The 21724-nt window shown below is 40.8% G+C and overlaps 1 protein-coding gene across 1 annotated transcript in view; it reads left to right on the top strand.

Moving 5' to 3' along the window:
• The window catches only part of LOC107574130 (collagen alpha-1(II) chain-like), a 40046-nt gene that overhangs the window by 17858 nt on the left and 464 nt on the right, over positions 1-21724 (top strand). The window contains exons 22-53 of the mRNA XM_016260596.1: positions 162-215; positions 941-1048; positions 1274-1327; positions 1822-1920; positions 2005-2058; positions 2731-2829; positions 3003-3056; positions 4726-4779; positions 4863-4916; positions 6133-6186; positions 6302-6346; positions 6436-6534; positions 6739-6846; positions 7168-7221; positions 8368-8421; positions 8502-8555; positions 10185-10238; positions 11640-11747; positions 11839-11892; positions 11968-12021; positions 12266-12427; positions 12637-12744; positions 13274-13381; positions 17586-17639; positions 17781-17888; positions 18332-18385; positions 18550-18657; positions 18750-18803; positions 19220-19327; positions 19605-19893; positions 20001-20188; positions 20309-20551. Of these exons, the coding sequence (XP_016116082.1) occupies positions 162-215; positions 941-1048; positions 1274-1327; positions 1822-1920; positions 2005-2058; positions 2731-2829; positions 3003-3056; positions 4726-4779; positions 4863-4916; positions 6133-6186; positions 6302-6346; positions 6436-6534; positions 6739-6846; positions 7168-7221; positions 8368-8421; positions 8502-8555; positions 10185-10238; positions 11640-11747; positions 11839-11892; positions 11968-12021; positions 12266-12427; positions 12637-12744; positions 13274-13381; positions 17586-17639; positions 17781-17888; positions 18332-18385; positions 18550-18657; positions 18750-18803; positions 19220-19327; positions 19605-19893; positions 20001-20188; positions 20309-20551 (2952 nt within the window). The remainder of the gene's footprint in view (positions 1-161; positions 216-940; positions 1049-1273; positions 1328-1821; positions 1921-2004; positions 2059-2730; positions 2830-3002; positions 3057-4725; positions 4780-4862; positions 4917-6132; positions 6187-6301; positions 6347-6435; positions 6535-6738; positions 6847-7167; positions 7222-8367; positions 8422-8501; positions 8556-10184; positions 10239-11639; positions 11748-11838; positions 11893-11967; positions 12022-12265; positions 12428-12636; positions 12745-13273; positions 13382-17585; positions 17640-17780; positions 17889-18331; positions 18386-18549; positions 18658-18749; positions 18804-19219; positions 19328-19604; positions 19894-20000; positions 20189-20308; positions 20552-21724) is intronic.

Raw genomic sequence — 21724 nt, 5'->3', positions numbered from 1 at the left:
GTTGAAGAAAAATAACTTCTAATCATAGACCCTTCAATCCCATCAGGAAATTCAGTTCATTCAGAACACCTTCTGGTCTATTTCTGAAAATGCTGATAATAGATGAGATCATGAGAATACATTTACTAATTTGTCTGACTTTGGTGTGTGTTTGTCTTTAGGGGGATCTGGGTCTCGCAGGGTTCAAGGGTGAGGCTGGTCCTAAAGGAGAAATTGTGAGTTCTGTTCCTTACATTCACACTAGAAGTTATTCATAGTCATTTAACTTCATAAATAAAAACTTCATAATCTGCAGCACTGTATTCTACAAACAAAGCTGAAATACAAGAAGCGAATGGACTGTAAACACTTCTTTCATAAAGAATGTTTGCTAACTTAAAGAAATGTCATATGAACATAATTCTTAAAGTTTATATTTCTTTTTAACATGTTAAAATGTTACTTTTTTTATATATATTTTTTTAATTATATATTGTTTTCAGAACAAGGTACATTGGAAGTATTCAGTGACAAAAACACTTTCATTCTTTCATAAATTTTTCACTTTTTCTTCCCATAAATCCCCATTCCAATATAACCATCTCTTATCTTCAAAAAACAACAAAAAACTAATAAAAAAAGGGAGAGGGTGTCAAAGAGGGAGGACTACATTCTTCTCGATGTGTATAATGAAATGATCCCATGTTTTGTAGAACTTTTTAAAAAATAATTTCAATTAAAAGTAACTAATCTATTCATTTTACAGTCCGTAGCATTTAAACCTACTATCAGTGTGTTTTTGTGCTGTGTATGTGAATCTAAAGGCTTTTAGCGTATCTGTCAGAGATTGCAGTGTATGGAAGTTGTTCTGGCTAGTGCTTTACGTGAGTTAAATGTGTTGCCTTACGGCTGTCATAGTTAAATGGAAATGTGGGTTTTAAATAAAGGATGGTTTGTTTAGGGTAACGCTGGGCCTCAAGGTGCCTTTGGCCCTGCCGGAGAGGAAGGTAAGCGAGGACCCAGAGGAGAGCCTGGTGCTCTTGGACCCGTCGGGCCGTCTGGAGAGAGAGTAAGACACCGCTTCTTCTTAATACATATGAACTTCATCTGCTTTTCTTGAGTCTTTGGTACCTTCTATACGTGACCCATACGAGGAAATACACGGAGGTGTTAATCAGCTCTCTTAAGGACAGTTTAGATTGGTTAGATGGGGCTGGTGTAGTTCTTTGAGATGAAGCTTTATACTGCATTATGTTATAAATAACATTAAACAAGGACGACATGTTTTCTGCAGGGAGCTCCTGGTAATCGAGGTTTTCCTGGACAAGATGGTCTGGCTGGTCCAAAGGTGAGACGCCTCACATGTTCATAATACATATCACACGTACAGTCTTTCAGGAAAAATAGCATTTTACTGTTCAGAGATCATGTTTAAAAATTCTGGTAAATAAGTTCTGGCAATGTGCCTGGAAGAGAAGTAGCGTTACCAGTAAATTACTGACGGAGTAAAGTTCTCACAGCTGTGTTTCTCATGTCGCAGATGAAGAAAATGCAGTTTAAAGGTCATTTCCGGTGATTGACATCAGAGAGTTTAGCGGTATTTTGGTTCCGATGTGTGAATGGTATCTTAACATTTGGCAGAAAGGGCAATTCAACAATTTTACAGCAATCAACGTGACGGTGGCTTTTGTCAAAATGTCTTCCGCCATATGCAGCTCCGTGCCCTTCAGTCTAGACAAACAAATGATTAGTTAGCACATGGTAATGAAAGCATGTCATGTATTACTTGATGACAGCATGAGTTCAGTTTCTGCCATTGTGTGGCGTGTGTTTGTGCTGCAGGGTGCTCTGGGCGAGCGTGGAGCTCCAGGAGGGTCAGGGCCGAAGGGAGCCAGCGGAGATCCTGGCCGGCCTGGAGAACCGGGTCTGCCTGGTGCACGGGTAAATCAGTCGATCTGTCTGCAGTATGAACTCAAACAGGTTTGATACTGATTTTACATGCTTGTCATAATTCTGGCTATGCAGGGTCTGACGGGACGTCCAGGTGATGCTGGTCCACAGGGCAAAGTTGGTCCCTCTGTGAGTAGACGCTGTTTTACATGACTATTTTGTTTATATTTTGACTCTATGGTTAATAGTGAATTTGGCCATTGCAATTATAATTTTGACAGTCTGCTCTTTAGGTGTCAGCCTTAGACATCACAATGTACATGGGGAAAAAAATAGTTGGTGAAGAAACTCAGACATTGCTTGTAAATCTTACAAATAATTACAAAGAAAGAAGTGGCAAGTGACATGAAACTTTGAAGCAGAAAGACTGAAGTAGACTTTTCTTCTAAATCTGTACTCCAGTAATCTTTGTTTTACTCACAACTTGGAAAAGAAGCATAGTGAAATGGAAAAACATGTTCTTTGTGAAGCAGCTCTTAGTCTGTTAAATGCCTAAAATCTATTGGTTCCACACCAAAAACAGCCTTGAAGAGTCGCTGTGTGTTAGTTATCCACTCAAATACAATCCACTCTGATACAAAAGAGTGAACACAAAGTCCTGATTCTGTTTAAAATCTCAGGCCCCGGTCATAGGCCATGCTGCTTCTTATGTACATACCATAGAGGGTCCTTCACTTCCTACTTCCTGTCATGTGATCTCTCACAAAAAGACTCACAGTTCTTTAAGACGAACACACACATGATTAAGAGGAGCTGCAGTCGTGTGTTTGTATCCTGAATAACTGCAGTGTTCTGTTGTAGGGCGCTGCTGGTGAAGACGGTCGACCAGGACCCCCAGGCCCTCAGGGTGCTCGCGGTCAGCCTGGAGTGATGGGATTCTCTGGACCCAAGGGTGGCAATGTACACAATAAAACTCTTGTCAATACATGTCTGTTTGTCTTACAGCAACTTTAATGTGTACATCACTGTTCTTTTTGTCATTAGTTTTGTTATTATGTAAACACGTTTGCATGTATTATTACTCTGCATCTTAATGACGGCAGTTCATATCAGGCGTCTTCCTCTCGCTGCAGGGTGAGGCTGGGAAGTCTGGAGAGAAGGGACTCGCTGGAGCTCCTGGTTTGCGTGTAAGTTGCTCCCTTTGCTTTCTATTATCCTCAACACATCTACAGTGCGAAACAAAGGAACAGCTTGACTAGTCTTCAAAGCGACTGAGCTTTGGCCAGAACTGCTGGTCCTTGTCATTAGCAGTGCCGAGCTCTCTTGGCAGGGTTTCTTGGTAATTTCTTTCCAAGGGCTAAAACGGTGGCTTGTTTTAAAGAAAACTGGACATTTGATCTTGTATACAGTATTTCAGTCAACTTTATAATTTTTCTAAACATACATTTGGATAATTGGTAATTTACTAAGTGGAAAATAATAAGTGAGATATTATAAAGAAAACATGCTATTTCCAAAAGTAGTTTGGCTTGTATTTCAAGTCAAGTCAAAGCGTTATGGTCATGTGCACAGAGCACAGTGGACCATGTACAATATAATTGAATGCTTGAATGATTCTTTACATGGCTACAAACCAGTCGTTTGCCGGTGAAGGTCGTCAGGGATGTAACTTGTGAATGTGCCAAAGTTTCGGTGTCAGAGAACTCTTTCAAACACATCGGAGAGTTTTGTTTGAGGACTGTGTGACACTGAGTGTGCCATTATGTGTTGCACGCTGGTCTGGTGTGTCCTAGCTCTTTTAAAAAGACATTTATTGGCCTACTTGCATACAATAAAAATGTGGTTTTACATTTTGGTCAGAGTCCTATAGAGGGGCTCATTAGTTGCCATTCATTCTGCAGTGCACTTTTTTCCTCCGTCTCTAATTGTTTGACGGGTGAATTTGGTGGAAATCATCTTGACTCTGTCTGTCTATTTTAGTAAACTGTATGTGTTTTGCACATTTCATCATTCATCTTTGTGGCTTCAGTTGCAGATGGATAGAGGAGATACTGGTACTGATACTGGTCCACAACTGATAAAGTCATTTGATAGTTAAACATCCAAAGCAATAGAGAAAGACTTCCACTTAACTAGAATCGTTCAACACATTGAATGATGACCTGGAGAACTGAAAACACAGACCCTTGGCATTTTGACTCTTGATTCATTGATTCAGCTCAGATGTGTTGAGCATTATTATCCTGGAGTCTGCGATTCATGAGGGGAAAGTGTTTGAACCATATGATGCGCCTGGTCTTGTGAAAGGACGTGTCATGCTTGGCTTTGGATAAAAAAAGCTAAACTTTTTTTTAGGTTATTTATGATGTAGTGCTGCGTCCTAATTCTGCTATCATGAACCAGTTTTGATTGGTGAATGATTATTACTTGTGAAGTTGAAAACATTTTTTGGAAATATGCAGCATTTGACAATGCTTTGTGTGGCAATTATGATCTGGACAGGAGACAGAAAACCCCATTAGGGCGTCCAAAATGATCAGAGCCTTGACATAAGTGACCTGCAGCACTATGAGGACACACCTGTATCACTATTTCTGAAGAAAATACTGGCACAATAGTGCATTTAAGAGGCTAATCATACAACCAGCGTAATCAACCTCAGGGTTTTTCTCCAAAAGGTTTGAGGTGTTTTCCTAGTCGTCCAAGTGACTGTCTTTCTGATGCTGTAATTAGGGCAGCATTGCAATATGTAGACAACAAGCAGCTGCACAAAGGCTCTTCACACCTCAGTTTCAGTTCTGATCATGCAACACTCTGCACTGTCGTGATGGAGTGACTGATCTCTGTACTCTGCAGGGTCTGCCCGGTAAAGACGGTGAGACGGGTGCTGCCGGACCCCCTGGACCTGCTGTAAGTGTGTCTGCACTATACACACGTGTCCACGTTACGTGTTTATAAATGAGAGACTGATGATGATGATGGGATGTTGACAGGGTCCTGCAGGAGAGAGAGGAGAGCAGGGTCAGCCCGGACCCTCTGGCTTTCAGGTGAGTGTGCAGATCAATGGACAAATGTTAACTGTTTCCATGCTAGTCTTACTCAAGTCAAGAAGAGTGTTTAACATCAGCGAATCAACCTTCATTCTAACTATTCATTCATTTCTATGGGTTAAATCAGCTCTTTAAGGTAACAGTTGCAGGTTGCCTCTTTTTACAGTGCAGAGTGTTTCACAGTCATTGTAAATTCACTGTCACAGCTTGTTACTTAACAGTTAACATTAACAATTCCAGCAACAGCAATATTATGAGAGATATTTATTTGTAAAAAATCATTCTGTAGGCAAAGCAAATTATTCCCATCCATCTGGATGACTGTTGACGTCGATCTGTAATATTCCTGTTGATGGTAAATGATTTTGAATCCCTGTATGATCTTGTTCTTGACAACAAACTCATTGTGAGAAGATTCATGATTTGTCTACATTTAACCATTTATTTAGGTTATCATAAATGAAGAAATGTAAACAATACTGAATATAAAGTTGTACTTACTCTTCAGTCCTTTTTAGATGTAAATTATTTCTCAGGAGCTCATGAGATCATTTCAGAATTTACAGGCGTTGATCAGTGATTTATTGCTTTTAAAGTCATTTTCTTCCACTAACCTGAAGAAGATTCCCAGCTGAGTTTCTTCATTCTGAATTGCATCACAGTTAATAGCCGACCGTGTTTTATAATGGGTGAGCCAAGCAAATTATCTTTTACAGACATCATTTTTTGGACAGATGTTTTGTTATTTGAACCATTTTGCAGCTACTTATCTTGGCCAGGACACTTCTGAAAAAGAGATTTTTAATCTCAGAAAGTTTATTTTCTGGAAAAATATGGACAATAAATCATAAAATCATCATGTGCAATAAGTGCCATCCCAAAAGGGCATTAGTTCAGATCATGTCTTTGCACATTATGATACGGGACCTGTAACAGTATTATTATATGACATAATGAACAAATGAGTGACACGATTAACTGCTACTGGGAGTCTTTCTGAAAGAACTATCACTTAGGCTTCTGTATGTTTCAGGGAATCATCCAGGTCCTGCAAATAATACTAAGATTAATGGAGGTTACAAAGGACATCCTTTAAATAGATCTGTAGTGCTACTTGAAGATTTATTTTATCAATAAAATAATGAATAATTTAGTTTAACAACATGTTTGCATGTCAAAGCATTGTGAACAAACCATTTTTTGATGTTTGTAGGGTCTGCCCGGACCTCCTGGCCCCCCTGGTGAAGGCGGTAAACCTGGTGATCAGGTGAGAGCTCCTGAATGTGGCTGCTTTGAAGAAAAGGAAACCTTGCTCTACATGTTATTCTGCTGGCTGCACTTAGATGTGTAATGAAGCCTCGTGTCTGTCTTTGCTCATTCAGGGTGTTCCAGGAGAGGCTGGTGCCGCAGGGGCCACCGGACCACGTGTGAGTCTCAACTCCATGCTTTCTCTTTGGTTTGTGATTACTCGGTATTGTCGTGTATTAAAATGCCCTGCGCCGCTTTTCCTCCTCAGGGTGAGCGTGGTTTCCCAGGAGAGAGAGGAGGTGTGGGGCCGCAGGGCCTCCAGGGGGCTCGAGGTCTTCCAGGAACTCCAGGAACTGACGGACCCAAGGTGAGCAGATCAGTCAGTCCAGTACAGACAGGTATCACCATGATCACAATACAGCAAAATATACCGTACTGAGGTCTCAAATCCTGACTCACTCACATGCTTTATGATAACACATGCTACAGCCTTCACTTAATGTGTGCTTCGAGATGCACTGAGTTTAAGGGTTAGATGTGATGAAGCTTGTAAATATCTGGTGCTCCGTAGGGTGCCGTCGGCCCAGCGGGATCTCCAGGTGCTCAGGGACCTCCAGGACTACAGGGAATGCCTGGAGAGAGAGGGACATCTGGCATTCCTGGACCAAAGGGTGACAGAGTAAGTGCAACAGCAAAACACCTCTGTGAGATTTATTCAGCTTCACCCTCTATGAGACTAGGCCTTTGTCTTTTTTAAATGAAGAGAAACTCACGTTCATGAAACTCTGTTGATCCGTTACCTACTGCTTGATTATGAAGGTGAGATTCATCGATGCTGCAGCTGCCTTGCTAGGAGAATGTTAGAAAATGACATGTTAGAAAATGTTAGAAAAGCACTAGTAAAGCATAATTGCTTATTTACTGCTGTGTGTGCAAACATCTGCGATGAAGGTGCTGTAATGGATATCAGTCATAAGATTTGACTGTCTGTGTATCGCAGGGTGACAATGGTGAGAAAGGACCTGAAGGAGCTCCTGGGAAAGATGGCGCAAGAGTAAGAAGATTGAGCATCTTGTTTTTTCCTCTGATAGATACTAACACAGGGTTGATTTTTACATCTATGGATGGCTGGTGACTTTCAAGATTGATGATGCACAGATGAATGCACTATCATATATTGGGCCCTATAATACACCCGGCGCAAGTGTTTTTGCTAGTTTCAGCCTGACGCAGTTCTCATTTTCCCGTCCTGCGCCACGTTGTTTAAATAGCAAATGCATCTGCACCCATTTGAGCGTGCTGGTCTAAAAAAGAGGTGTGTTCAGGCGCATTATTGGTGCGTTGCTATTTTGAGTAACTGAAAATAGACTGCGCCATAGACCAACTCAAACCTGGCCTAAAGTCTGCCGCATAATTTTTTCTTGCGCATACATTTTGCTTATTACACACACAGGGACGCACAGCAGCACACAAACATTAAAAATGAAAAATTATATTCTGCCATGGCGCGAGCGCAACTGGCTCTTAAAGGTGATGGGAGATGAGACTCTGATTGGTTTAATGCACGTTACGCCCAAAAAACACCCATTACTCATTAAGAGAATAGGGACAACCCATTTAGACCATGCGCCGGGCGCGCCGGCCATTTTCCCGTCGTTAAACTAGCAAAAGTGTATTCGGACATGCCCTGAGTGCACCTGCACCGTGTTCTTTAGACCATGCGCTTAGATCGGTAAAATAGGGCCCACTGTGTGTGTACAGTATGTGTGCGTGCATGTGCAGTGTTGCTGTAAAAGCTGCTTCTCAAACTACTGCTGAACAATTGGTGGCTGACTAAATACTTTTTTGCCCCACTGTATCTGATATGGTTTACAAATGTCAATAAGAAGAAATATGATTAAGCCATACTTCTTGTGCAGTCTTCAAGCCACTGGACACCACTGGTCTACATGATATAACTAAATACATCAATCAAATGAATCCTGAATAGCATGTGCGTGTTGCAGCGGGTTAACTGCATGAATATGCCAGTATGAGTTCAGTTCTGGATGAATGCATGTGTGAATTCATACGAGTGTGTGTCATTTCTGCATCAGAGTCAAACTGCTCTTCTGTAGGGATGATAATAAGAGCCTTTTTTAATCATACTACTGAAGTTTATGACAGGAGTGGATGAGGAAGCTGCTTTGTGTCTTTCCAGGGTTTAACGGGTCCAATCGGCCCCCATGGTCCTGCGGGACCCAACGGTGAAAAGGTACTAAAATTATCAGTTTATTATCAGTTTGTTAATCTGTTGAACATCTAATATTAATCCCTACCCCGTACATTTCTCAGGGAGAATCTGGACCTGCAGGACCGTCTGGAGCTGCTGGTACTCGCGGTGTTCCTGTGAGTCTCCCCCAAACTATATCAGTATTCAGAGACCTGTGTTCAGAATAGTGGCATTTATCTGCTTTCCATACATTCTACATTGAAGTCAACATATTTCTGCAACTTGCCTTTGTAACTCATTGCATGCAGCAATCTTCTGTTGCTCAAAGATGAAATTAAACTTTGTACGACCTCTGAATTTACATACTGAGAAGTTTTATCTGTCATGCAGCTTTGTCATACTGTGTTTCTCCTAATACACCAGACATGATATGACACATTTGATAATAAAATTCTAGTCACGTTCATTCTTATGTTCACTGGAAGGGGCAGTTGTTTGAGACCCGAAACCATGATCAATGAAATACTGTGACTGACTAAGTTTCAATACAGGATCAATTCAAATTGTCAGCAGTTAAATTTATATAACTCAATAATCCACATACAAAATTAATTAAAAGTTTATTCAAAGTTTTTTTCTTTTTGTTTAATCAAATGTAAATTCAAGTCCCAGTCACATTTTCTTGGTTAAATAAACTTTAATATTCTATTTTATATTTTTACATTAACACTGTAATCAATATTCTGTGTATTAAAGCCAAGTATGAATCTCATCAAGTTAGTGTTTTTTAAGCATTTTACATTTATTCCCAAATAATAACTCAAGGCAGTAACAATTTAAACAATTTATTTTATTCGTGAACTTAGGTTCAGCTATTTTTTTTAATAGTTAACTTTCAACTGAATTTTTCAGATCATCAGTCATCAAAGCTCAGTAAATAATGGTCACAGACACAGAGATTTACTTTCAATTTGACCAGGCTGATTACTCACTAAAAACTCCCACAGATCATGTTTTCAGGCCATTTTAAGTCTTATTTTGATGTAACAAAGTGATTATATCTAAGTGTGAGTTGTTTACTGTTTTAATTGTCTTCCCATTAACGCCATTATGTAGTTCGTTCAGACTGATTTGCAAACTTGCAACGCACACAAACACAAGAGGCGGGATTTATCGCATGAACAAATCACAGTCGAACATAACCAGTCAGATCCAAATCATATCGCCATGGAAGCATTGTCTCCTCTCACGTGATTTTCCCTCATTCATTCTCAGTTACCCCCCCCCCCCACTGCATGCTTTAGTTGGTCTGTTGGTTAAAACTCAATGGGCTCAGGGGAGACGAGAGATGCGGACTCCTGCTGTAACTTTACCTGCTGGTGTCGCTGTTGGACAATGTTTCTTTAGAAATATGAGTGATTTATACACTTTTTAATGTTATATTTTGTAATATTTGCGTTTGTACCACTTTTTTTTTCTTATCCAGTATTTTGAGGAGGCACTACCTCCATTGCCTCCTCGGAGGAAACACCCCTGATAGATAGATAGATAGATAGATAGATAGATAGATAGATAGATAGATAGATAGATAGATAGATAGATAGATAGCTAGATAGCTAGATAGATAGATAGATGGATGGATGGAAAGATAATTGTATAAGCTTTATACATATGCACTTCTAGGAAAAGAATGTGACATGAGCAACCTCTATAAACTAAAGCATGGTATGGCATCATTATTGTACATACAGTATAAAAATGTACTAGTATGATATAATAAAACTAAGGCTTTATGTTTTTGACAGGGTGACAGAGGAGAGACTGGTCCTTTTGGTCCTGCTGGTTTTGCTGGTCCACCTGTAAGTACAGCAATGGCAATCTTAATAGCTGCACCTCATCTTTACTCTTTCTTCAGTAAAAGTCTCAGATGCTCTTATACACCAAGCTCACACAATCTGACCATCAAACTACTGCAATAGCTGTTTTGTGTGTGTGTGTGTGTGTGTTATAGCAGTGCACAAACGAAACCCACAAATAAAAAAGGCTTTGGCCTAGATATTACCCAGCTAATGGTGAAACCAGTCATCTAAGAGTTTGTGCACTTATTTTTGCAGAAAATAAAATGAAGAGGTGAAAATGATGGAAAGATGGAGCAAATGACTAAAAGTCAATGCTTATAATTGCTTGATCTCATTTATTTAATAAAGCAAGAACTGAGATCTCAGTGATCAGTAAAAGAGAAGGCAGATGAGTTTGCTGTTTAATCATAAATGATGTAATGACTCATTACCCAGAACAACACAATTTATCAGACTAGATGTCTTGGTAAAGCTATGAAAATTATATCTGATGATAGGCACCCACTGTATAATGAGTTTGAGCTCTTGCCTTCGGGCAGAAGATTCAGGATACCGGTGTTTTTCAAAAATAGAGGGAAAAAATATTTTATAACATAGGCAGTTAAGTTCTTAAATGAAAGATAGGGAAGAAAGAGTTCCCCCCCCCCCCCCACACTTTTATTTTATTTTTTATGTAATGAGCAGGTCTCATTCAGTAATTAGCACTTCTTGATTAATTGATGTTAAATTGTATTGTTTCTATTGTGAAATTTATGTTGTATTGTTGTTTGTGAAAACCGCATATTGAAACAAGACACTGAAACAAAATTTCCCCAAGGGGATAAATAAAGTTACTAGTACTACTACTACTACACGCCAAACAGTTTATACAGTTTTTCTGTCTCAGAATTTGTCATATCACACACGTTTAAAACTGTTAGTGTAACTGCACCAGTGATGGCAGCGAGCTCTGATGTGGCTACAGAGACAAACTACAGCTTTCTAAGGTCAACTTCGATTTGTGTGCAGTTAAAGTCCCTCCTAAGCATCTTCTGTTCTGAAGTTGATTCAGGAGCTGGAGCTGTGGGAATGGTTGCCAATTCAATTGTTTTTAAATCATCACTGATTTTAGCATTGCAAACTTATTTTGGGACATATTTAAGGAAATGTAGTGGAGGGGAAAAAACAGAAAGCAGTTTTATGAAAATTCTAATTCAAGAACTGAAGTTCATACAGTCATGAATTTTACAACAAACTTGAAATGAATAGACCTGATTTCACATTTTAACAGTGATATTAAGGATGGATGAACTGCCATTGCATCTTGATTAATGACATAAAAAGGTGTGAGTGTTGAACCACTAACAGCACTGACAGCTAACATTGTTACTGATTGTTCACTGATTGATCTGGATATGTTAGGGTGCAGATGGACAGCCTGGCGTTAAGGGAGAGCAGGGTGAAGGTGGACAAAAGGGTGATGCTGGTGCACCGGGCCCTCAGGGGCCTTCTGGAGCTCCAGGTCCTCAGGTAACATCAGCCAAATTAATTTGCTTCCCCGTCTCAAAGACAACCTTTGCCCTGTATTGCTTCATATTGTGTATTCCTGCTTTGGTTATAGGGACCAACTGGTGTGTCTGGACCAAAAGGGGCTCGCGGTGCTCAAGGACCTCCTGTAAGTACTAACAAAAGGGCATTCTTTGTAAATGTACATCATGAAACTGAATTTTTATTTTTATGAATTTTGTAGGGTGCCACAGGTTTCCCCGGATCCGCTGGTAGAGTTGGACCTCCTGGATCCAATGTAAGTAAAACAACGGACCTGTTCACTACAACAAAGACATGAGGAATAACTGCACAGTATAAAGATGTACATCATTAGTGTAGTGTAAAACATTTGATTAACCTAATGTGTGCATCACTCCAAACTACTAATGCTCAGCCAAAGCTTCGAGGTGCCTAATGATGTACAGATGTCCTGTCACATCCTGTGTCCATCATGTCCTCTACACCTCAGGATCTTCATTCATGTTTATGTGCGTTCTCAGGGTAACCCGGGTCCTGCTGGTCCTGCTGGTCCTCCTGGTAAAGATGGTCCAAAGGGTGTGCATGGTGACGGTGGACCTCCTGGAAGACCCGGTGACGCTGGGCTGCGTGGGCCGGCTGGGACTCCTGGCGAGAAGGGAGATCCTGGAGAAGATGGCCCTCATGTACGTAGTTTTACTGGATCTCATTTAGCATGGCTGTCTGTCAGTGGGAATACACAGCATTTCCACCTCAACACATAGTAAAGATAGTAACACTCTGAGTCTAGTGATTTGTCCAGACTCATTTTGTGATGAGTGAAACATTTTTAGGTTCTATTGTTGGAGAATAATATGATTTTGTCATTGTGGCTTTCACTTCTGTCCTGTCCCAGGGTCCGGATGGGCCTGCAGGTCCTCAGGGTCTGGCTGGCCAGCGTGGTATTGTTGGACTTCCTGGACAGCGTGGTGAAAGAGGTTTCCCCGGCCTGCCTGGACCCTCTGTGAGTCTCCACCATCCCAGATAAACACTCTGACATTTAGGATAGTAATGATGACAGTGACAGGAGACAGAGAAACTGTTTCAGTCATAAGATTTTTATCAGATTTTCCTTTAAGGGGAACTTTATGTAGTTCTACTTTGCCTGCTTTTCAGTTTCCAGTGAATATGAAAAATAGATAAAAGCATGAGAATGTTTTTCAGTGATCAACTGCCCTTGCCGATGAAACACTTTGCTGTGAATGCATTATTAAAAAAAAAAAAAAAAAGTACAGTTGCAAGATAGTGTATGAAGGCACTTCTGCATTGCTTGCCTCGTGCACCATTAACCACAGAGACAAGCAGTTTTCTCATTGTCAACAAAAATCACAACAGCATGACTAAAAATCAAAAGACATATTGTTAAATATGGGATTGATCATTTCTCAAATAGCACTTACAGTTAAGAAATAGCAAAGGACAAAGAGTTTTATACAGGCAAATGCAAAGCTAATACAGGTGGCTCACGTTCAGCTGATGAATCCCCATCACAGGGTGAGCCTGGTAAACAAGGAGCTCCTGGTGGACCTGGAGACCGTGGACCTCCTGGACCCGTGGGAGCGCCTGGTCTGACGGGACCTGCTGGGGAACCTGGGAGAGAGGTATGTTACAACCAACCATGGTCCTCGTGATTTACTTAAGCACAATCCTTAAAATCAACCAGCGGTCAGACCAAAGAAAATATGCAAACTGCACAGTGTATGGAGTTCAGGTCACACCTAAGTTACAGTGGGTTTAGAAAAGAATCAGCCCCCTTTAAAATAATCACATTTTGTTGCTTTGCAGCCTGAAATGAAGACGGACAGTTTGTTTTATCCAGCTGTATTTACTCAGTGCAACTTATAACATTCAAGTGAAAGATAAAACACCAACATGTCAGAAAAAAAATTATAAAAAACAGAATCACTGAGTTGGAAAAAGGATCAGCTCCTCCTAAAAATGACTTGTAAACTCAATCAGGTGTAGCTGATCACCTTCTCAATGGCACACAAAGCCATCTGACTTCCAACTGTGATCAGCTGTGCTCATTTTGATCAGCTCAGCATGAAAAGAGCTTTCCTGTAGCATTTCAGTCATTGGTAGTGCAACTGAAGCAAACAATCAGCTATGGGTGGCAAGACATTGTCAAAAAATCTCTGGGATAAAGTTGTGGACAGACACAAGTCAGGAGACAAAAACATTTCAAAGGCTTTATCAATGCCTAGACGCACAGTGAATTCTATTATTAAGAAGTAGAAGGTGTTTGGTAAAACACAGAGCCTCCCTGGATCAGGACGTCTCTCCAAACTGATGAAAGAGCCGGAGGAAACTGATCAGATAGACGACAGAGAGCTACAGCAACTCTAAAGCAGCTGCAGGAGTTTATGACAAAGAGTGCTCATTGTGTGCATGTGACAACAATATCACAGATTCTCCACAGATGTGGCTTGAATGGAAAAAAACTGCTCCTCAAGAAAGGCCACATGCAGTCAGACTGAGCTTTGCCAAAACACACCTAGAAGATTCTGAGGCAGATGAGACTAAAACTGAATTACTTGGCCTCAACACCAAACGATATGTCTGGAGGAAATCCAATCCAGCTCAGCATCCAGATAACAGTGTTCCTGCAGTAAAGCCTGGAGCTGGAGATGTCCTGTTATGGGCTGTTTCTCTGCAGCAGGCACTGGAGCATGAGTCAGGATAGAAGGAAACATGGATGGGACAAAATACCGTCAAATTCTTGAGGAAAATCTGCTGCCCTCTGCCAGAAAGCTGTCAATGGGAAGAAGGTTTACCTCCCAACATGAGAATGACCCAAAGCACACAGCAGAACTGACACACAGTGGCTGAAGGAGACGAAGCTGAATGTTCTTGCATGGCCTCGTCAGAGCCCAGACTTAAACCCCACATTTAACTGAACTTGAGCAGTTCTGCAAAGAAGAGTAGGCAAATATTGTAAAGTTAGTAGAGACAAATCCCAACACACTAAAGGGTGTAATTAAAGCAAAAGGTGCTTCAACAAAATACTGACACACGGGGCTGATCCTTTTTCCAACTCAGTGATTCAGTTTTGGGTTTTTTTGTTCTGACATGTTGGTGTTTTATCTTTCACTTGGATGTTATAAGCTGCACTGAGTAAATACAGCTGGATAAAACAAAAACTGTGCCCGTCTTCTTTTCTGGCTACAAAGCAACACACGTGATTATTCTAAAGGAGGGCTGATCCTTTTCTAAACCCACTGTATGTTTCATTCATTACATTCTGCACAAATCCAAATGTGTGAGTTTTGCTCTTGTTTTGTGTGCTTGGCGTTACTTGCATTACATAACTCATTTGAAATCTAAGTCACAGCACATGATAAAACATGGTGACTAATAGTTCGGAAATTACTATAAACCAGTGGTTTCCAATCCTGGTCTTGGAGTCCCCAGCGCTGCACATTTTATATGTCTCCTCAATCAAACACACCTGAATCTAATTATCAGCTCGTTAGTAAAGACTCCAAGACCTCAAATGGGTGTGTTAGATAAAAGAGACATCAAAACTGTGCAGTGCCAGGGGCTCCAGGAACAGATTGGGAAACACTGTACTTGTAAAGACAGAATATTTGACAGAAAAAGTAGTACTTGTTCACACAAGTCATAGAGTGGTGATGACAGCCAGCAGACTTGAGTGTGCAGAAGCAGCTGTTTGTAAAGTGCCCCATTTCCAATCCCAAAACTGGCATTTGGAGCCTGTGCTTTGATCAGGTTGAGCAATTTCACAGCTTCATTGAGAACATGCTGAAGATCCTTTGGCGTGTTCTTGTCTAGGCTCATCTATGTATTATACAGTGGATCCACATGGCTGTCATCTTTAACCCTCACAATGAGACAGCTGTCACGGCCCATCACTGATTTTGTATCATCGCTGCATTTTACCAGTTTATAATGTGATCTATCATGAAATCGTTCAGTTAGTTGAAAATGGCCTGTTTTGTCCTCCACTTCAGAATGTAGTTGTTGAAGTCTCTCTCCGGTCCAGTGTATTATTGCCAGTAGCTACTAATCATGTCTTTGCTCCCTGCCTTAAAGACAATGCTAATCTGGGAATTTACAGGATTTTCAAGACTTTTGTATCCTTATGGACAAATTTCCTGAATGTTTTTTCCCAGATATTTACAAGTTCATTGCATTGCCTTTCTGATATTCCCAGAGTTCCCAGTTCCCCCATCTAACCAGAGATCAATCTTTCTATAGGTTTCTGACACCAATTCAAACAATGAATTTGAATATTTAGGTTTAAATATGCAGGTTAAATAGGTTTACATATTTATAATACCAACTCTAGTATACTATTTGTACCATTGCTAGTATTTTAATGCATTTAATACAAAGAAAGACAAAGTCAGCTGCATCTCATCAACTGACATGTAAAACCAGCTCTTCATTTCATGCACAAAATTCCAAACCCAAAACTGAACAAATGTTCCTTCCGTTTCATACACATAAGAGTGGATGCAAAAAAAAAAAATTTTGAACAAAATGCATTCATCATTGAAGTGTAACTGCATTTTGTAATGAAACTAACTTATTTAATCAGTTCACCCAAAAAATAAACCAATAAAATAAACTCAGACAAACAACAAACCAGTTCTTTATATAAAGCAAAATAATAATGATTCAATTAGAGCACTGTGAACAAGGATTTTGGTTTCCAAACTGCATTTGTAAAACAAAATTCACAGAAAAAGTATCATTTTGTCATCAATTACTGTCCCTCATGTCTTTCCAATTCTGAATGACTTTTTTTCTTTCTTCTGTGAAACATAAAAGATCTATTGAAGATGTCTCAGTGTTGTGTGTGTGTTCAGCAGCAGTCATACTGTAATGAAATGGCATGAAGCTAATTAAATGAGGGCAGAATTGATATTCTTCGGTATCAACTGTACTGAAATAATGAATGGCTGAAGTGTTTACTACTTAGGGCAGTGGTGTTCATTCCTGTTCCTGGGGATCTGCCTTCCTAGAGTTCACCTCCAGCACAAATCCAACACACCTGAAGCAGCCCATCAGGATCTTCAGGAGAATTTGATCATTACAGACAGGTGTGTTGGATCTGGCCTGGAAGTGCAGCACTCTAGGAACAGGAAAAGCCCATCCTGACAGCTATAAGATGAGCTGTCTCGCTTGCAGAATGTGCTCACCTTCATACTCACCGTATGATGAATTGGTGTGAACCAGCTATCCTTACGAAAAAGCCTGTTAGAGTTGACTGTTTGCCAGATTTAGCAAACGTGTAGCAAACTGTGAAATGAACATGAACAGAATAGCCTAAACCGCCACAAGCTGTTTCTCTATGACCAATTCCCCATAAAGAAACTGAGAGTGTAGCGTCTCTGGCTGTTGGAGAGGAGAGGAAAGGAGCGAATCCAAATGTAGATACAAAGATGTGTTAACCAGGTTAACACAGTGTTAAGCGTTTACATGGTTAGGGCCGTTTGGATGACTGAGTAATGAATGATTGAACATTTCTTATGGACTTAATGCAAATTTTAAAAGCTTTCACACACTTACTGGTTAAGCAATGCAATTTTTTTCATAAATCTGAAAAAAAGAACGCAACCAATATAGACCAGTTTTACCGTTTCCCAACAAACATGAAAACCAATCAACAAATGTGTATAAAAATAACAATGGTATAAAACAATAACAAATGGAGTTTAGATGCCTTGTACACAGTTGCTTGTTGTCTTGAAGCTGAGATTAATCAGTACGCACATACATGCTGTACATACATAAAGCGCTCACAGCGAGTTTAATATTATAATTGTTTTTTTTTTGCAGGGCAATCCCGGATCTGATGGTCCTCCTGGCCGAGACGGTTCTGCAGGAATAAAGGTGGGCATCAAAGAGGATGTATATATCCATCTACTTTCTTATAAGGCCTCCATAGACGTGGTTTCACCAAGCTGTCCTTGTTGTTGTGTGGTCTGAGTTATGCTTGCTGACTCACTGCATCACGGTCTGTGTTCTGTTCAGGGTGACAGAGGTGACACTGGTCCAGCTGGCGCTCCTGGTGCTCCAGGTGGTACTGGTGCTCCTGGTCCAGTCGGACCCACCGGCAAACAGGGAGACAGAGGAGAGGCCGTAAGTACAGATTCCTAGAGATCTGAGATTTTTTACCATAAATGTTCTCAGTTTGAAATTAATGAAAGCTATTTAAATAAATAAATTCAGTATCGATACTCATGTCATTTTTCTCAACAGTGTGGAATGTGTATGAGTGACTTTCCTGCAATGCAAATGCTATAAAAACACCAATCAAAATTGAGACATTCCAAGCTTTCCTAGTTAAATTTCGCTTAAAATGTGATGTTGCTTCTGGAAAGTGGTATGGCTGGATGGGATTATGCCTCAAAGCTGCCATTAATACATAGTAAAAGAGTGGAAAGCACAGGCCTTTCCAAAAATACACTACTGGAAATGACTAGACAAAAAAAAGGATTTATAATTTACAATAGGTGATTTTAAGCCAAAAGATGACATTTTACATAGAACGCACTTGATACACTCATTACCTTTAACTGTAGGGACCCAAAGGACCTGCTGGATCTCTGGGGCCTGCTGGAGCTCGGGGAATGCCTGTGAGTGCTTCTCTTGCCACACATGAGTAACAGTCTGGTCCTTTTCTTGATTTATTTACTTGATTCTGCTTTCAATTGTCAATTTGCCAATTTATGCACAAAAATTGAATGTAGACTTTATAGATTTAATGTAGAGTTGCAATGCTCATGTCCATTAATTACAGGGTCCACAAGGCCCGCGTGGAGATAAGGGAGAGGCTGGCGATTCAGGTGAGAGAGGACAGAAAGGACACAGAGGTTTCACTGGACTTCAAGGTCTGCCTGGGCCTCCTGTAAGTTGCTATTTCTTTGTGACATATTCAGCTAAAGTATTCCATATGCAGATACTGAGGTAAGATGTAATGTGATAACACTCCACACACAGGGGCAACCTGGTGACCAAGGAGCTTCTGGACCTGCTGGACCCGGTGGAGCAAGAGTATGTAGCCAGGAACATTATTACTGCATCTGTATTTACACTGGTGTCAAACCCTGCAGAGTTTAGCTCCAACCTTAATCAAACACAAGGGGCCTCATTTATAAAAATTGATCTTAGAGTGTACCTATGCTAAAAACCCACAGCAACGTTCATATTTTAAAAGATCATTGACATTGAAAAGCACCATGTCAGGGTTTAAGCAGATGTACACACTTTTCCTTGTGGCTATGTGGGATGGTTATGCAACATTTAAAAAATGAGGCCCAAAAATTACTTGAAAGGTACAGGCAAGTATGTTGGAGCAGGTTGGAACTAAACTCTGGAGGCCAGCAGCCCTACAGGAGTAGGATTGGACACCCTTGTATTATGCAAACGAGTGATGCTGCGATGAGACTTAGACTTCTGACTCTTTCCAGGGACCCCCAGGCCCTGTTGGTCCAGCTGGAAAAGATGGAACCAATGGTTTGCCTGGACCCATCGGACCCCCTGGACCTCGTGGCCGTTCTGGAGAGACTGGGCCAGCTGTGAGTAGCAAAGCGAAGACTAGATCTATACAGCATTATCCCCAACACTTCACATTTGGTTTGCCCCCCTAGTTAAACACACCTGAATCAAGCCAGTTAGTAGAGACTCCAAGACCTGAAATGGGTGTGCCAGATAAAGGAGACGTTCAAAATGTGTAGTGTTGGGGATACTCTAGGACCAGGGTTGGGAAATGCTGGTCTTAAAAATTCGGATTAAAAAAAGTTTGCCGAAATGTAAGGCCATTTGTTTAACAGTAAATACACTGCTTCTCCTCAGGGCCACCCAGGAAACCCTGGTCCCCCCGGTCTCCCTGGCCCACCAGGGCCTGGCATCGACATGTCTGCTTTCGCTGGTCTGTCTCATCCTGAAAAGGTTCCTGATCCCTTGAGGTACATGAGGGCAGACCAAGCCACCGAAGGTAACATTCAGCATGATGCAGAGGTCGATGCCACTCTGAAATCCCTGAACAACCAGATCGAGAACATCCGCAGTCCTGATGGTACTAAAAAGAGCCCGGCCCGGACCTGCAGAGACCTGAAACACTGCCACCCAGACTGGAAGAGCGGTGAGTTTGGCCCGCAGGCATGAGCAGGCCTTATGTGGGAGGGTTGGCTTCTGCCTTGATAAAGTATAGGGGATATGTGCTGTAAATAAAATTATGTCTCTCTGTAGGTGAATACTGGATTGATCCTAACCAGGGCTGCACCGTAGATGCTATGAAGGTGTTCTGCAACATGGAGACCGGCGAGACCTGCGTTCATCCTAAACCTGCCAATATCCCACGCAAGACCTGGTGGACTTCCAAGGGTGTGGAGCGCAAACACGTTTGGTTTGGAGAAGCCATGAATGGTGGATTCCATGTGAGTCTTTCTCTTTCTGGTCCTGTTGACCCTTGAGTTGGATTCAGGACTATTCAGAACTGTTCTTTAGGATTTAGATCATCTCTGTCTAATGTATTTTCTTCCATTTTCTATCCCCAGTTTGGCTATGGAGACGACAATCTGGCACCTAACACAGCAAGCATTCAGATGATTTTCCTAAGACTGCTGTCCACAGAGGCTTCGCAGAACCTCACCTACCACTGCAAGAACAGCGTTGCCTATATGGATGAGGCCACTGGCAACCTGAAGAAAGCTCTGCTGCTGCAGGGATCCAATAATGTGGAAATCCGAGCTGAGGGCAACAGCCGCTTCACATATAGTGTTCTTGAGGATGGTTGCAAGGTAAAGAAACACTTTTGACCAGGCTTGGGATTTAAGAATTTAATAATAATAATAATAATAATACTATAAGTGAATGTAACCATAATAGTTCTAGAGCTGATTCAGTGCAGCAAAATGAAGCAAAGGCCCTGTATTGCACCTGGTATTAAGATGTGTTTTGGTCGATCAGTTCACAAGAACCTCACCTACCACTGCAAGAACAGCGTTGCCTATATGGATGAGGCCACTGGCAACCTGAAGAAAGCTCTGCTGCTGCAGGGATCCAATAATGTGGAAATCCGAGCTGAGGGCAACAGCCGCTTCACATATAGTGTTCTTGAGGATGGTTGCAAGGTAAAGAAACACTTTTGACCAGGCTTGGGATTTAAGAATTTAATAATAATAATAATAATAATAATACTATAAGTGAATGTAACCATAATAGTTCTAGAGCTGATTCAGTGCAGCAAAATGAAGCAAAGGCCCTGTATTGCACCTGGTATTAAGATGTGTTTTGGTCGATCAGTTCACAAATAGACGAGGGAGACACATTCCTGTTCACACTTGCTGTTTTAATCCATCTCTTCTGTCCACTTTCAACCAACTCGGTATTTATTTTGAGGAGAGGGTCTGTGGGCCAGTGAATGTGGGCTTTTTCTGATCTTTCGATCTAATATTGTGAAATAAACTCATGCAATTTACATATTTATAAAGCTATTTTTAAAAAGTGCACTGCATGGATAAAAATTCTGTTAAGACATATCAGTCAGAATTGCACTATGAAAAAAAATCAGAAAATGTAAGAAGCTATAAAATTATAGTGCAAAATGATATATACAATTATAAAATTTAACACAAATTATAATGGCATTCGTTTAAAAAAAACATAAGCCTATAAACATCTATCAGTGCTTATAAATGATATGTTGTGTGCATTCTAATTACGTCAGTAAACGGATAGGAAATGAACATCGTAATGTTTAAAGAATTAGCTCAGTCAGCGAGAGTAGGTGGATTTTAGTGGCTGTTCGAACACATTTTCATATGCGTTTTCAACTTCCTCTGGAAGTGGTCAGAAGTGGACAAGCTCAAAACATGTTAGAGCCCGTTCACACCTGTATTTAGCATTGACCACTTGTGATCGGATCAACAAAAACTCATCTTAATACCTGGAGAGCAAGTAGACAACAAGGC

The sequence above is a fragment of the Sinocyclocheilus grahami genome, unplaced genomic scaffold (assembly GCF_001515645.1).
Source record: "Sinocyclocheilus grahami isolate Dianchi unplaced genomic scaffold, SAMN03320097.WGS_v1.1 scaffold2123.1, whole genome shotgun sequence".
NCBI classification, from domain to species: Eukaryota; Metazoa; Chordata; class Actinopteri; order Cypriniformes; family Cyprinidae; genus Sinocyclocheilus; species Sinocyclocheilus grahami.
This window is presented reverse-complemented; position numbering and strand designations above follow the sequence as displayed.